The sequence below is a fragment of the Leptodactylus fuscus genome, chromosome 10 (genome assembly GCF_031893055.1).
Source record: "Leptodactylus fuscus isolate aLepFus1 chromosome 10, aLepFus1.hap2, whole genome shotgun sequence".
Classification (NCBI taxonomy): domain Eukaryota; kingdom Metazoa; phylum Chordata; class Amphibia; order Anura; family Leptodactylidae; genus Leptodactylus; species Leptodactylus fuscus.
The window spans coordinates 68958281-68972964 of NC_134274.1; the positions used below are offsets into that span (position 1 = coordinate 68958281).

The window sequence follows — 14684 nt, forward strand, 5'->3', positions numbered from 1 at the left end:
GTTAGAAAAATGTTGAAATCACATGGTATGATCAGAAAGGGAGCTCATTGCATAGATATTTGACCTCATCACCGCAACACTGGTCACAACAGACATCAAGAATCCAAAGATCGCTGTGTTACAAAATCTGCAACTAATGTAAGTTAATGGGGTCGCATTGTGATCACAAGATTGGGGTGACCGCCACACTAGGCACTGTTAGGTTTATTTTGTGACTCAGTGTCAGCATTGCAATTGCAACCCCATTCCTTTACATTACTGAGATGTTACAGGACAATGACTATCTTTGAATGCTTGACAGCTGTCATTGTTCATGTCATTCTGAAGTTGTAGCCTAATGGCAAAGAAAAACTAAGGAATGTATAAAGGAACAAAGCTAACCTTTTATTCACTTTCTTAAGCTTCTGCTTCCTTTATTAATGCTGTGTACATTTATGTTGTTGGTCTAATTACAATTTAGCATTCATTGCCTTTCCCCTTTATTTATTCCTACACTTTTATTGTATATCTCGTTTTTGTTCCCATTCACCTCCATTTATCATTGTCTCCTTGGCTGTAGAGTTTGGAGAAACAAGGTTGATGGAGAAAGGATTTCTCATTGCAGAATTCATAAGATTTTTTAACTTCATCAGCTTACTCTTTTCCATCTGGCACTTTGCAAGACAAGGACTACACAGATCCTTCTCATTCACAAGATGAAGACATTTAACTCTCTGGATGGTTTCTTGTTCTTCCTCTGTTTTTTCTTCTGTATCTTGGATGGGGTTTCTCTTGGTGTTAATTTTCTTCAGTTTAGGCAGATTGAGTATGCTGGAAGGCACTGAAGTAAGTTGGTTATCAAACACACACACTTCCTTAAGCTCTTTTAGATTCCCTAATGTAGTTGACAGCATATCGATCCTGTTAAGTCCCAGGTTAAGTTGACGCAAATTTTTGAGTTGGCTCAATTCCACAGGGATACCATTTGCAGTCAATTTGTTGTTGCAAACATTTAGATATAAGAGGTTTTGTAACTGACCTATGGAGACTGGAATTTTTTCTATCTGATTGGTGTGTACATCAAGCCATCGTAGATTCTGAAAACGCTGTATCCAATCAGGAATCTTGCGTATAAAATTTCTACTGAGGTCCAACTCTTCTATGTCAGATAGTTTCAGCAAGCATTTGGGTAAAGCAGCAATTCCCATCTTAGAAAGATCCAGTCTTCGCTTCCCATCGAACAAGATGCGGATGGAATTCTTGGCCGTTTTCAGGGTGATTTTCTTCCCCTTGACTTTTCCTTTGCCTTTTACCATTTTCCTTAAATAAAATAATATATTGAATTACATCAGGTTTAATACAGTGACAAGAGAAATCCCCCAAATTATTTTAGAAATATTTAAAACCAACAGGTTGCAGGTTACGTTTCAGATACAGTAAAAATGTAATAACAACCAACATTTGTAATGCGCTTTTCTCGCAACAGACTCGCAGTCCAGTGATTAACAGCATAGTATTCTGCAGTATCCAATGTATAATAAGGGTATTATTTGCCCTCAAACGCCAAACTGAATAGATGTATTTTGAGTCTTATTTAAACATCTTAAAGGATGAGATCTCTGATCCATCCATTGGGGATTCCAAGGCAGAAGAGTCTAGCTTCAAATGCCCCCCCCCCCCCACGTAGCGAAATGTGAGTGGGGTATAAGCAGCCGATGCTGTCTTCAATGGGATCCAAATCCCACGCATGCACTATCGACTTAGCCACTTCAGGTTGGGGCCGAGCCTATAACGCATGCTCCTCCAGCCATCTTTATTCTAAGGAGTATTGAGCATGCTCGGTATCTCAGTACTGCTTAGAACCAGTGGCATAACTACCGCCATAGCGGCAGAGGCAGCTGCCACAGAGCCCGGGACATTAGGGGCCCGGTGACAGCCGCTACCGCTGCTATCATTATACTCGGGAGTCTTTTCGGACCCCCGAGAGGTAAGAAACATAAAAAACACTGTTACTTACCTCTCCACGATCCTGCCAGGCCTCCTTCCTGACGTCCTTTCTCACGTCTTTGACGTCAGATGAACCCGGCCTGCGTCCCGGGTCATGTGACGTCCGACGTCATTGAAGAAGGACGGCAGCGGAGAAGGCAGCGTAGGAGCCAGGGGACAGGTAAGTAACAGTAGTTTATTATGGTTTTATTCCCCCGGGTCTCTGATTATTATACTCTGGGGTCTGAAAAGGCCACAGAGTATAATAATTGTTTATGGGTGTCCACAGTGGGACATAATACTGTGTGCAGGGGCCACTATGGGGTATAATACTGTGTGCAGGGGCCACTATGGGGGATAATACTATGTGCAGGAGCCACTTTGGGGATAATACTGTGTGCAGAGGCCACTATGGGGGATAATATTGTGTGCAGGGGCCACTATGGGGCATAATAGAACGTGCAGGAATGCGTAGGAGGAGTCGGTCGAGGTCTTCGGTGTCAGTCGGGGGGGAAGGCCCCATGTCAAAAGTTTACCACGGGGCCCCGCCATTCCTAGTTACACCACTGCTTAGAACTACACGAACATACCAAGCCTGCGCAGTGCGCTTGTGTAGGAATAGAATAAAGATGCCTGACGGAGCATATGCTGTAGGCTTGGACCGAACTCGAAGCGGCTGAGCCAACAGTGCATGCATAGAATTTCAATCCCACTGAGGACAGTGGGAGGCTGCTTACACAGTGAAGATAGTGCACACAAAAGAAGAGCAAAAGCATCAAGCAGTGCATAGTGTATTACCATTTTGTAATAGTGTATTCACTTTTTGGGGGTTAACACAACCAACTTAATAGGCAACAATGGAACTCAAAGTAGTTTAGAGGATAACTGCTGTCACTGTGTACCACCAATCTGAGGGAGTGAAGATAGTGCATGTACTCAACCAATTCACTAAATAATCTGGATATTTTATTTAGCTGCATCTAAAGGTATCTATGATGTCATTTTGTTTTAGCGTGATCCACACATGATAAAGGAGCATCTAAGTCCCTGAAACGTGTTGTGTGGTTAATTGGTGGTTTTCTAGAATAAAAAAAAATTGTGATAAATCATCCGTGGATCTGTGCAGTCCTTGTGAATTGGTGGGAGTACGTGCAGCGAAGATAGTGACAACTCATATGCATGAAGGAGGCGTGATGCAACGACCCAGGAGGCGGTATTCAGGGGTATGATGATACTGTGCTCAGAGCACGGGGGAACACCCCCTGTACTCCCTGACCTTCATTAACATATATGGAAAAAAACGTGTGGGCTGAATATGGAAACAAATAGAACTAAAATCAATTGAATTGAAGATAAGGAAAAGGAAAGCAGCTTAAAATGTACTGAAGGAAACAGATCTCCTTAACCCCTTAACGACACAAGGTAGTTTGTACGTTAATGCTCAGTGTTTTTATTTTCATATTTCCTACCATCTTTTAAAAATTCATAACTTTTTTATTTTTCTGTTGAAATAGCTTTATGATGCCTTACTCTTTGTGTGACAAGTTGTACTTTCAATTGCCACCATTTTGTGGAACATATAATGTCTTGATTAGCTTTAACTTATGTTTTTTGGCAGGCCATTTGAAATAACCCATAATTCTATCATAATTTTTTGCATTTTGATTTTACGGCATTTACGGTGCATTAGAAATGACATAGCAGGTTTGTCCAGTGGGCCATTATGATTATGACGATATTATATTTATATAGGATTTTATGACGTTTTATTGCTTTTACAAATAAAGCATCACTTTTTGAAAATCAACAATTTTTTACAGCCATTTTACATCCGAAGGACACCTGTTTTCATTGTTCCCTTATAGATTTGACATGACCTATTTTTTGACTATGCATTAAAATGGACCCAAAAAATCAGTCATGTGACTAGCCGCATTCATATGAGTGGATTTTAATGTAGCTGTGGGAGAGCCGCAACATAGCCAATTATCATTTGTTAGCAAGGTAGGTCCAGGATCCGCTGCCTTCTTTTGCATAAGGTAACATAACCAAAATGAGAGCATAGATTGGATAAGAGACATAAGATTACTGCATGTATACCTTAATAGAAGCAAGCTTAGTGCATAGAGAGATAGGTACAATAACAGGAGCAAGTTCATTACAGATACATACAACAATGGAAACTAGCTACACGCATAGACACAATAAAAGAAAGACGCTTACTGTATAGACACTGTGATGCTTTACATAGGGGAATACACAGCTGTTCACATATGGGAGCCTTTGGATACAAGTATGGGTAACTCTCTTGGGTAGTGCCAGACACAAGGTCTTCATCTTGGCCTTGGCAGCTAGAGAAGCTATTCTTAGTGTCTAGGCCGCCAAGGGATATTAACAATAGTATTCTGCTCATCTTGTGTGAAGCAAATACTAAATATAGATGGATGAGATCAGTTCATGAGAAAACTATCCATTGTGGACTGAACTTACTGTACCTGCTGCCATAGACCTGTCCAACCCTGGCGATGGTGAATGGTGATAGAGCCGGTAGTATCTAGCAGCTGACGCCTGTCACTGACTAATTACCATGACAACCTTCAACCATCAGCCCTGCACTTTATCAGCGTCAATGCAATTGTTCAGCGACAATAATCATTATAAAATTGTGCTAGCCACTATCATTGCCCATACAAATATAGTAAACTTAGTAGTAATCCAACTGATACAATCTAGTGCGACCTAGACCCACATGTCAGACCCCACTGATCACAATGTTAGCAAGTCCTAAAGATATGTCAGCATGCAATGATGGGATCAGGTATAGATTTTATATCGGAACCCAGAAACCTCACATTATGCTTTTTGCATAATCTATTAATATTTTAGATATATGCAAGATAGAAACACAATAGACTCAGTGTCCAGTGTACAGTCCATCTCAAATTCCTTTCCAAATTTTGCATTGTAAACATACCTTTAAAAGGGAGTCTATCACCTACAGCAGCCAAGATAAACTATTCTACGAAGACAATTCCAAGCATACTTTGGATAGGTAGATTAGGAATGACCAGGATGACTGTAAAATTGTTTTTACGAGTATGAAAATGAGCCTCACGGAGAAGAGGGGGAGTTGACTTCATTGCCCGAGAACAGCCGCGGCAATGCATCAAGGTTTTTCATGCAGCCTTTTTTCAAAGAAAGTGCTCAGAGGTTTCCTCTGCAGGCTTTCTGATTCCATTATACCTATAGGGAAACCGCGGCATTTCCGTAGGTATAATTGATATGCTGCCATTTCCAATACCATAGTGGTTTTGGAAATCGCAGGGCAAATTTTTCTGAAATGTATGTATGGGATTCACTAGAATCCCATCCCGTTTGCAGATATTGTAGAATGTTGCATTTTTTCTGCAGCGATTCTGCCCTAGCCCTAAACTCATGCCATGTAGGGCTCCAGCCCTACAAGCAGATTTGTTGGCAAATGTAATTTAACATAACTGTAAGCATGCACATTCACTGGACCACTATTACTATTGTGGCTGTCCCTACATTTTTGGCATTTTCATGAAATGAATATAACAAAATATGAAATGTTTCACATTCGACAAGACAAGTATGTGTGGTCTATCAGGAAAAGAGGCATGGTTTACAAAGCTAAAATATGTGCCAAAATTTTTGGCAGAAAAAAGATATGAAAATTGACCCATCCTAAAGTTGTGAATCGTCCCGTGGGGCCTTAGCCTTATTGTGACTTTTTGTCAGGTTTGAAAAACTGGTTTACGGGCAGCTAGAAAGTCTAATAAGACTTACTCCTCGAAAGGGGAGCGACAAGGTGTACAAATCACAAAATCTCACAAAAGTTTTGTGAAAATAATTTCAAAAAGTAGAAAACTCTACATTGTGACATTTTACACCAGAATTCTGTGGTACTAGGCATGATAAATGTCCAGTAATGTATAGGTCATCTACTTTGCAGGAAATTGTTTTATATATTCAATTAAAATCTAGTAAATAAAAAAGTCAATAAATACACTGCAGATAGGATACAAAAAGCTGTGTGTGAATCCAGCCTAAAACCAAGAAAAATAGTGGTATACACAAATTATACAAAGGTTTTCATACAACTAATAATACTCGCAACCAAGGGCATTAATGTTCCATAACTTATGCATACATCAAACAATCTTTTGCCTGCCCATTGCACCCTAAGGATATGTTTACACAGGCCAGATTTATTTTGTAGTTATTTCTATAACTATTTCATATATATATATATATACTGGTTGCAAAATCTCCAAAATAACCGCATTCAGATAACTGGAACTGGTTTCTATGTTTAAAAATTTCTGAACAAAATATTGCCACACGTACACATACTCTTAACATTTACTATACTGTGTGTACACTTTACATCATTGTAGCTAAATCACAATATTAACATTCCTTTATATTAAGGACCTACCAGAAGATGACTATGGCTTTGATGCTTCCTCTGTGCTCTCTCGGATTCTTTCTCTGGCTTCTTTGCTGTTTCTGCCACTCTGTTGCTATAAACATTGTAGTTAAGAAGCAATAAAGGTAACACACACAGCGTCAATGCAAACACATTAGACCTGGAATCCCCAAGCGATCTGAATTGCTGTGACTTCCTGTTATAGAATGTTTTTTTTAACATACATGATGTAACATTTCATTTTAGTGTTCAGATTTTAGAAATGTAAATCTATGCATTATATTCCCCTGGGTTTCATCTACTCCTGTTTTGTCTTACAAATGTTTATGTAAAATATTGCCCAAATCCAAATGTAATCCAAGGACTAAGAGGATTGGCAAAAATAGTAAGAACTGTTTTGGGGGAAATGTAAGTGGCATGGGCACCATCAGAATGTTACCCAGCTTTCCTAGAGTTGTGAAAGGAAAATATTTTTATTTTACAAAAATAGAGTGGAAAATGTAATGTGTATGTGTTTTCTTCTGGTGTCAACAGAATTGACCTTATATATGAGGATTCAATGGCCATGTGATTCCCCTCATACCTTTAAAAGACCCTATAACCCTCTAGGATGTAAAAGACCCTATAACCCTCTAGGATCTAAAAGACCCTATAACCATCTAGGATCTAAAAGACCCTATAACCCTCTAGGATCTAAAAGACCCTATAACCCTCTAGGATCTAAAAGACCCTATAACCCTCTAGGATCTAAAAGACCCTATAATCCTCTAGGATCTAAAAGACCCTATAACCCTCTAGGATCTAAAAGACCCTATAACCTTCTAGGATCTAAAAGACCCTATAACCTTCTAGGATCTAAAAGACCCTATAACCTTCTAGGATCTAAAAGACCCTATAACCCTCTAGGATCTAAAAGACCCTATAACCCTCTAGGATCTAAAAGACCCTATAATCCTCTAGGATCTAAAAGACCCTATAACCCTCTAGGATCTAAAAGACCCTATAACCTTCTAGGATCTAAAAGACCCTATAACCTCCTAGGATCTAAAAGACCCTATAACCCTCTAGGAACTAAAAGAGCCTATAACCCTCTAGGATCTAAAAGACCCTATAACCCTCTAGGATCTAAAAGTCTCTATAACCCTCTAGGACCTAAAATACCCTATAACCCTCTAGGATCTAAAAGTCTCTATAACCCTCTAGGATCTAAAAGTCTCTATAACCCTCTAGGATCTAAAAGATCCTATAACCCTCTAGGATCTAGCATCTGCAGGGAAGGTGCCTTGGACTTTTAAAACACTCTGTGCTTAATGTCAGATCTGGCATATCTGTTACGGACCCAATAAAGTAATGAACAATGATAACAGATTGTACAGATCCTTTCTGACTCCTCCGTTGCTGCTCCAACACAGTGTAATGATAATGTATCTGTGTCAGTATAGGCTAAACATGAAGCCATGCAAAATGGTGGTAAAGTCTTTGTCTGTATGGGAGGAAAAGGAAATCAAGGCCATAAAACTTATTTAAACAGCCAAGTGCAGCTTCATATGAACATGTCTGATGCCCACATTATAACCGAGTGTCCTGTCCTGATCACAGGTCATTCTGAATAGATCTGACAGCATTGTAAGGATCAAAGATATATTGGAAGTACATTGAGGCCAGGACACTCTTGCCCATAATGCAGTGGCGTAACTACAGGGGTAGCAGGCGTAGCGGCTGCCACAGGGCCTAGGACATTAGGGGCCTGGCGACAGCCGCTACCGCTGCGTTTTTTTTTCCCTTTACCGGCTGGAATTACTCCAGCCGGTAACAGGCCCTATTTACTTACCAATCCTGGAAATGACTGGGATCGGTAAGTGACGCCACGGGCACCACAGACATCATTATTATACTCAGGGGTCTTTTCAGACACCCAAGTATGATGATTGGAGGCCCAGGAAAGGTAAGAGAACATAAAAAACCATGTTACTTACCTTTCCACAATCCGGGCAGGTTCGGGCCTACTTCTGGACGCTCCCTGACGTCACATGACCCGAGACGCAGGGCCCGGTGATGTGATGTGCTGTGTCATGTGACGTCCCGGATGTCATTAAAGAAGGCCGATGCCACTGAGGACTGCAGGGGAGCCAGAGTTAGGTAAGTAACATTGTTTTTTATGTTGGTATCCCTCCCTTGGGTCTCCGATTATTATGCTCTTGGGTCTGAAAAGACTTCAGAGTATAATAATTGTACATGGATGTCCACAGTGGGCAGTGGTGAACCTAGCCTCTCTGCTGCCTGAGGCAGACGATCAAAAGATCGGGGGGTACTTTTGGGGGTGCTAGCAGTAACGTTACAATAAAATAAAATTTAATATTTTGTGCAGTAATACTCACAGGAGACGTCTCCCCACATTTCACGTCTCTTCCCTTTGGACCGCCATGACCACTTCTTCCAGCTGTGATTTGACTCTGAAGTTCGAAACAGAGACATCTCTGACTCCTCACTTCTCCACGCACCCAACCCCTATATATATAATATATATCCCACAGCGGCCCGTGCAGCCTATATTATGCCCCACAGTGGCACAATAGACTGTGGGGCATAATAGAGGTTGCAGGGGGGCCGCTGTGGGGCATAATAGAGGTTACAGGGGCCACAGTGGACCCTTCAAGCTCTATTATACCCCACAGTTGCACACCCATGAACTATTATTATATTCAGGGGTCTTTTCAGACCACAAGTATAATATCGGAGCCCCAGGGGAGATGAGGGAACATAATAAACACTGCTACTCGCCTCTCCGGGATCTGATGTTAATCGTAGCAGGCTTCAGGCCTATATGAACAAACAACAAAGTAGGTAAGTATGACATCTGGTATACATATACTAAGACAAAAATGCACACAGTATAATAATTTATAAATTCACCAAATTTTATTCATAATATACAAAATATAGAGAAAAATTGGACAGTATCAAGGAAGAAATATACAAATACAAAAAACTGGGTGAGGTGAAATGCCAGCTGAAATACAGTCCCCTCCTGACGAAGGCTTTGTGCCGAAACACACGTCGGGTTCTGTGTGGTGAGTGCCTGTCCCTGGTGGTCTGCTTTATACCTCTGTTATGGGTAAGTATCTGCATGGTCTTGTTGGTATGGATGAGTGCACTAGTCCTTGACTTTAGTTGATATGCTGTCGTACCATATATGTGGATAACTAATACTTACCTATAAAGTCTTCTTAGTATTATGATGTGAGGCTATACTATAGTTATACGTGCCCTAGTACTTAACTAATTATATAAGGAAACTAGCAGTACATACAGGGACTGTATTTCAGCTGGCATTTCACCTCACCCAGTTTTCTGTATTTATACATTTCTTCCTTGATACTGTCCAATTTTTCTCTATATTTTGTATATTATGAATAAAATTTGGTGAATTTATAAATTATTATACTGTGTGCATTTTTGTCTTAGTATATGTATACCAGATGTCATACTTACCTATTTTGTTGTTTGTTATTGGTTGCTTGATAAGGACATATTTTTTTAGGGCCTACAATAAGTATAGGGGATATATGCATCTTTTTACATATGTGTGTTCTCCTTTTATGCTTTGTGTTTTGTTTCTTCAGGCCTATATGGTAATGTCCCAGATGTCACGTGGTCTAGGATATTACCATATACAGTACAGACCAAAAGTTTGGACACACCTTCTCATTCAAAGAGTTTTCTGTATTTTCATGACTATGAAAATTATAGATTCGCACTGAAGGTATCAAAACAAGTAACACATGTGGAATTATATACTTAACAAAAAAGTAACTATGGGAAGAATATGCAAATCCGCCTTCCATGATGTAATTAGGAAGACAGTTGCTGCCTCATTGTTGCAAACCAATAGAGGGCGCTCACTGGAATGTGCAAGCCTGTCTTAAGACAGGATTCCAGTGAAATAACCCAATAATGGCTGCTCCCTTTAGCCTCATGCCCGACCTTCCAAGAGGCCTTTGTTTAGCAATGACGCTGGGATTATTACCAGGTTATAGTCTCTCAATCGAGGACAGCTGTTTCGATCTGGTTGGATCTCATCAGCCCGATGTAGAGAGGACTATAACCTGGTAGAGGTGAGAGGCTTAGACAGGGTTCGGGGGATATTGTCACTCCTTAGGGAGAGACCACCATATAGGTGTGTGGAGACTTGTTAAGCCTTTAGCACTCCACTTTGCAAGGAACTATGGGAAGAATATGCAAATCCGCCTTCCATGATGTAATTAGGAAGACAGTTGCTGCCTCATTGTTGCAAACCAATAGAGGGCGCTCACTGGAATGTGCAAGCCTTTCTTAAGACAGGATTCCAGTGAAATAACCCAATAATGGCTGCTCCCTTTAGCCTCATGCCCGACCTTCCAAGAGGCCTTTGTTTAGCAATGACGCTGGGATTATTACCAGGTTATAGTCTCAATCGAGGACAGCTGTTTCGATCTGGTTGGATCTCATCAGCCCGATGTAGAGAGGACTATAACCTGGTAGAGGTGAGAGGCTTAGACAGGGTTCGGGGGATATTGTCACTCCTTAGGGAGAGACCACCATATAGGTGTGTGGAGACTTGTTAAGCCTTTAGCACTCCACTTTGCAAGGAACTATGGGAAGAATATGCAAATCCGCCTTCCATGATGTAATTAGGAAGACAGTTGCTGCCTCATTGTTGCAAACCAATAGAGGGCGCTCACTGGAATAACAAAAAAGTGTGAAACAACTGAAAATATGTCTTATACTCTAGGTTCACACTAGCGTTCGATCTCCGTTCTGTGGTTTCCATCTTCTGCATGCAGAAGACGAAAATCTGTCAGACGGGGTCCGGCCGTGAGCGGCGGTGAGTGTTTTATGCTCTCCGCCGCAAACCGTTTTTTTTTTAATCGGACACAGAGTACTGCATGTCTGACTCTGTGTCCGATTTTAAAAAAAAAACAGTTTTGCGGCGGAGAGCATAAAACGCTCACTGCTGCTCACGGCTGGACACCTTTCAAACCCATTCAAACCCTTTTGCTTTGATTCCTGCTTTGAACACTCTTGGCATTCTCTTGATGAGCTTCAAGAGGTAGTCACTGGAAACGGTCTTCCAACAGTCTTGAAGGAGTTCCCAGGGATGCTTATGTTATGACCCGGTCTCAGCAGTCTCAGCCTGTTCGGTTCAGGCGCAGAGTGTCCGGACGGCATTCAGCGTGTGAATCACCTGATGCACGGCAGGGGAATGTTCACACCAGACATGATGTTTCTGCTCTGGCACTCGGGTGTGGATCACGTGGTGAGTTGCCTGGTGGATCAGTGCCTGGTGTGTCTTGGCCTCGGAAGGGGTTAAGTTCTCTGCAGTGCTGAATACTTGACAGACCATGGGCGAGGCCTTCTCTTGGCTATATAAGGCTGTTGTACATGCTATCTGATGCCGGTCTTAAACTTCTGTTCCTGTGCTCCAGTAATGGTCTGAAGGTTGTCTGAAGCTGCTACCATCCGCATCCTGGCCCATCCAGTATCTTGCTCCTGTTCACACAGGACTGGTTCGTTAAGTATTGAGCTCCTATCCAGACATAGTGTTCCGGGCGCAGCGAGCCCTAGGTATTTTTCTGTTTGGAGGTTTGGAATTTTTTTGGTAGGGGTTTTTTGGGTGTGTGATACTCGGTTCTGTTTTTTCCTATCCCTTGCTTAGTTCAGTTATTCTGTGTTTCACGTTAATTTTCTCCCTATGCTTTTGTGTTCTCATGTTCACCGTTAGTCCAAGTCTGGACATCCGTGGGGGGGCTTGTTCTATATCTGCCTCTCCTTCGTAAACGTGAAGCTAGACAGGGGCTATATTTCCCTTTGTAGGTTAGCTACTTCTCCGGCTGTGTTGGTGCCCATTCAGGCAAGTTAGTCGGGCCCACGGCTACTTCTAGTTGTGCGAGGCAGGGTGTAGGAGTATCCACACTAGAAGTCCAAACTGCTCATACTTATTATTGTTTTTTATATATGTTTTTCCTTTACTGGATTGAGAAATTATCAGTCAGGGGCCAGTCCGTGGTCAGGGATTCCCAGACCATAACAGCTTAGCACTTGTTGGCCCTTTTGCCTTCACTCTGCGGTCCAGCTCACCCCAAACCATCTCGATTGGGTTCAGGTCTGGTGACTGTGGAGGCCAGGTCATCTGGCATAGCACCCCATCACTCTCTCCTTCTTGGTCAGATAGCCCTTACACAGGCTGGAGGTGTGTTTGGGGTCATTGTCCTATTGAAAAATAAATGATGGTCCAACTAAACGCAAACTGGATGGAATAGCATGCCGCTGCAAGATGCTGTGGTAGCCATGCTGGTTCAGTGTGCATTCAATTTTGAATAAATCCCCAACAAGAGTCACCTCTGCTGCGGAGGAGAAGTTCATGCGAGTCACCAGTCTCAGAAATCGCAGGTTAACAGCAACTCAGATTAGAGACCAGGTCAATGCCACACAGTTCTAGCAGCAGACTCATCTCTACAACAGCTGTTAAGAGGAGACTTTGTGCAGCAGGCCTTCATGGTAAAATAGCTGCTAGAAAACCACTGCTAAGGACAGGCAACAAGCAGAAGAGATTTGTTTGGTAGAGATGAGCGAGTACTATTTGAAACGCCCATTTCGAATAGCACGCACCCATAGGAATGAATGGAAGCGGCCGACATGTCCATTCATTCCTATGGGTGCGTGCTATTCGAAAGTGGAGTTTGGAGTTAGTATATAAACAAAGTACCGTATTTTTCAGACTATAAAACGCACTGGATTATAAGACACACCTAGGTTTTAGAGGAGGAAAATAGGGAAAAAAAATGTTGAAGCAAAAAATGGTTAAATATTTAATATATGGGAGTTGTAGTTTTGCAACAGCTGCAAGGCCACATTGACAGGTGACCCTGCAGCTGTACGGGGATGCATAGAGTGTTTTTTTTTTTGCGGGGCCAGATGTACTTTTTAGTTATACCATTTTGGGGAATGTCTATTTCTTAGATCACCTTGTATTGAAAAAAAAACAGGAGGTGATTTAGAACTTTTATTTATTTCATATTTTTATTATATATTTTTAAAGCTTTTTTTTTTTTTTTTACTATTTTATTCCCCCCCGGGGGCTTGAACCTGCGGTCACTTGATTGCAAGTCCCATAGACGGCAATACAAGTGTATTGCCGTCTATGGGACATTCTGTATATTAGTATTACGGCTGGTCACAGACCCAGCCACAATACTAATATAGCAGTGACAGGCCTGGGAGCCTCATTAGGCTCCCAGCTGTCACCCGAACAGGTCGGCTCCTGCGATATCGCCGCGCAGGAGCCGGCCTGCAACTTCAAAGGTACGGGGCCGGTGGGGACCGGCCCCGGGGGAGAAGGGGCCACCGATACTGACCCGGCATCCGCTGTACTAGAGAGGCGGATGCCGGGGAGGGATAGACGCTGGCACAGGTGCCGGGGCCTGAGACATCGCTCCTCTGCCCTGCCTGAAGCCAGCGGCGGGGGGACGGAGGAGCGGAATAGCATCGCCCCTGCCGCTGCTGGCTTCATGCAGGGCAGAGGAGCGCAGCGATGTCTCAGGCCCCGGCGTCTATCACTTGCCGGCTTCCGCCTCTCTATTACAGCGGATGCCAGGCACCACATTCAGACTATAAGACGCACCCTTCTTTTATCCCAAAATTTAGGGGAAAAAAAAGTGCGTCTTATAGTCTGAAAAATACGGTAATGTGTATGTGTTTGACATATGATTTTCTACTGTTATATATATTCTAGGGAAAGGAGGTGATTTAGAACTTTTACTTATTTCATTTTTTTATTATATATTTTTAAAACTTTTTTTTTTTTTTTACTATTTTATTCCCCCCCCTCAGGGGGGTTGAACCTGCAGTCATTTGATTGCAAGTCCCATAGACGGCAATACAACTGTATTGCCGTCTATGGGACATTCTGTATATTACTATTACAGCTGGTCATAGACTAGCCGTAATGGTAATATAGCAGTGAGGCTCCCGGCTCTCACCCGTACAGGTCAGCTCCTGCGATATCGCCGCGCAGGAGCCGGCCTGCAACTTTACAGGTATCGTGCTGGTGGGGACCGGCCCTAGGGGAGAAGGGGCCGCCAATACAGACCCGGCATCCGCTGTAATAGAGAGACGGATGCCAGCAAGGGATAGACGCCGGCACAGGTGCCGGGGCCTGAGACATCGCTGCCCTGCATGAAGCCAGCAGTGGCAGGAGCGATGCTGATATTCCCGGCAGGGGGACGGAGGA

At 42.5% G+C, this 14684-nt stretch overlaps 2 protein-coding genes across 2 annotated transcripts in view; both read right to left on the reverse strand.

Moving 5' to 3' along the window:
• Nucleotides 1-14684, reverse strand: part of PLAU (plasminogen activator, urokinase) — a 420354-nt gene that overhangs the window by 164439 nt on the left and 241231 nt on the right. The window lies entirely within an intron of this gene.
• LRRC18 (leucine rich repeat containing 18) lies at nt 484-1295 on the reverse strand. Its single transcript, XM_075288376.1, has one exon. The coding sequence runs from the start codon at nt 1293-1295 to the stop codon at nt 498-500; it is 798 nt and encodes a 265-aa protein (XP_075144477.1). The 3' UTR covers nt 484-497.

What these genes read in the sequence shown, in the direction of transcription:
- LRRC18 (XM_075288376.1), bottom strand. Translation starts at nt 1,295, where the DNA reads ATGGTAAAAGGCAAAGGAAAAGTCAAGGGGAAGAAAATCACCCTGAAA.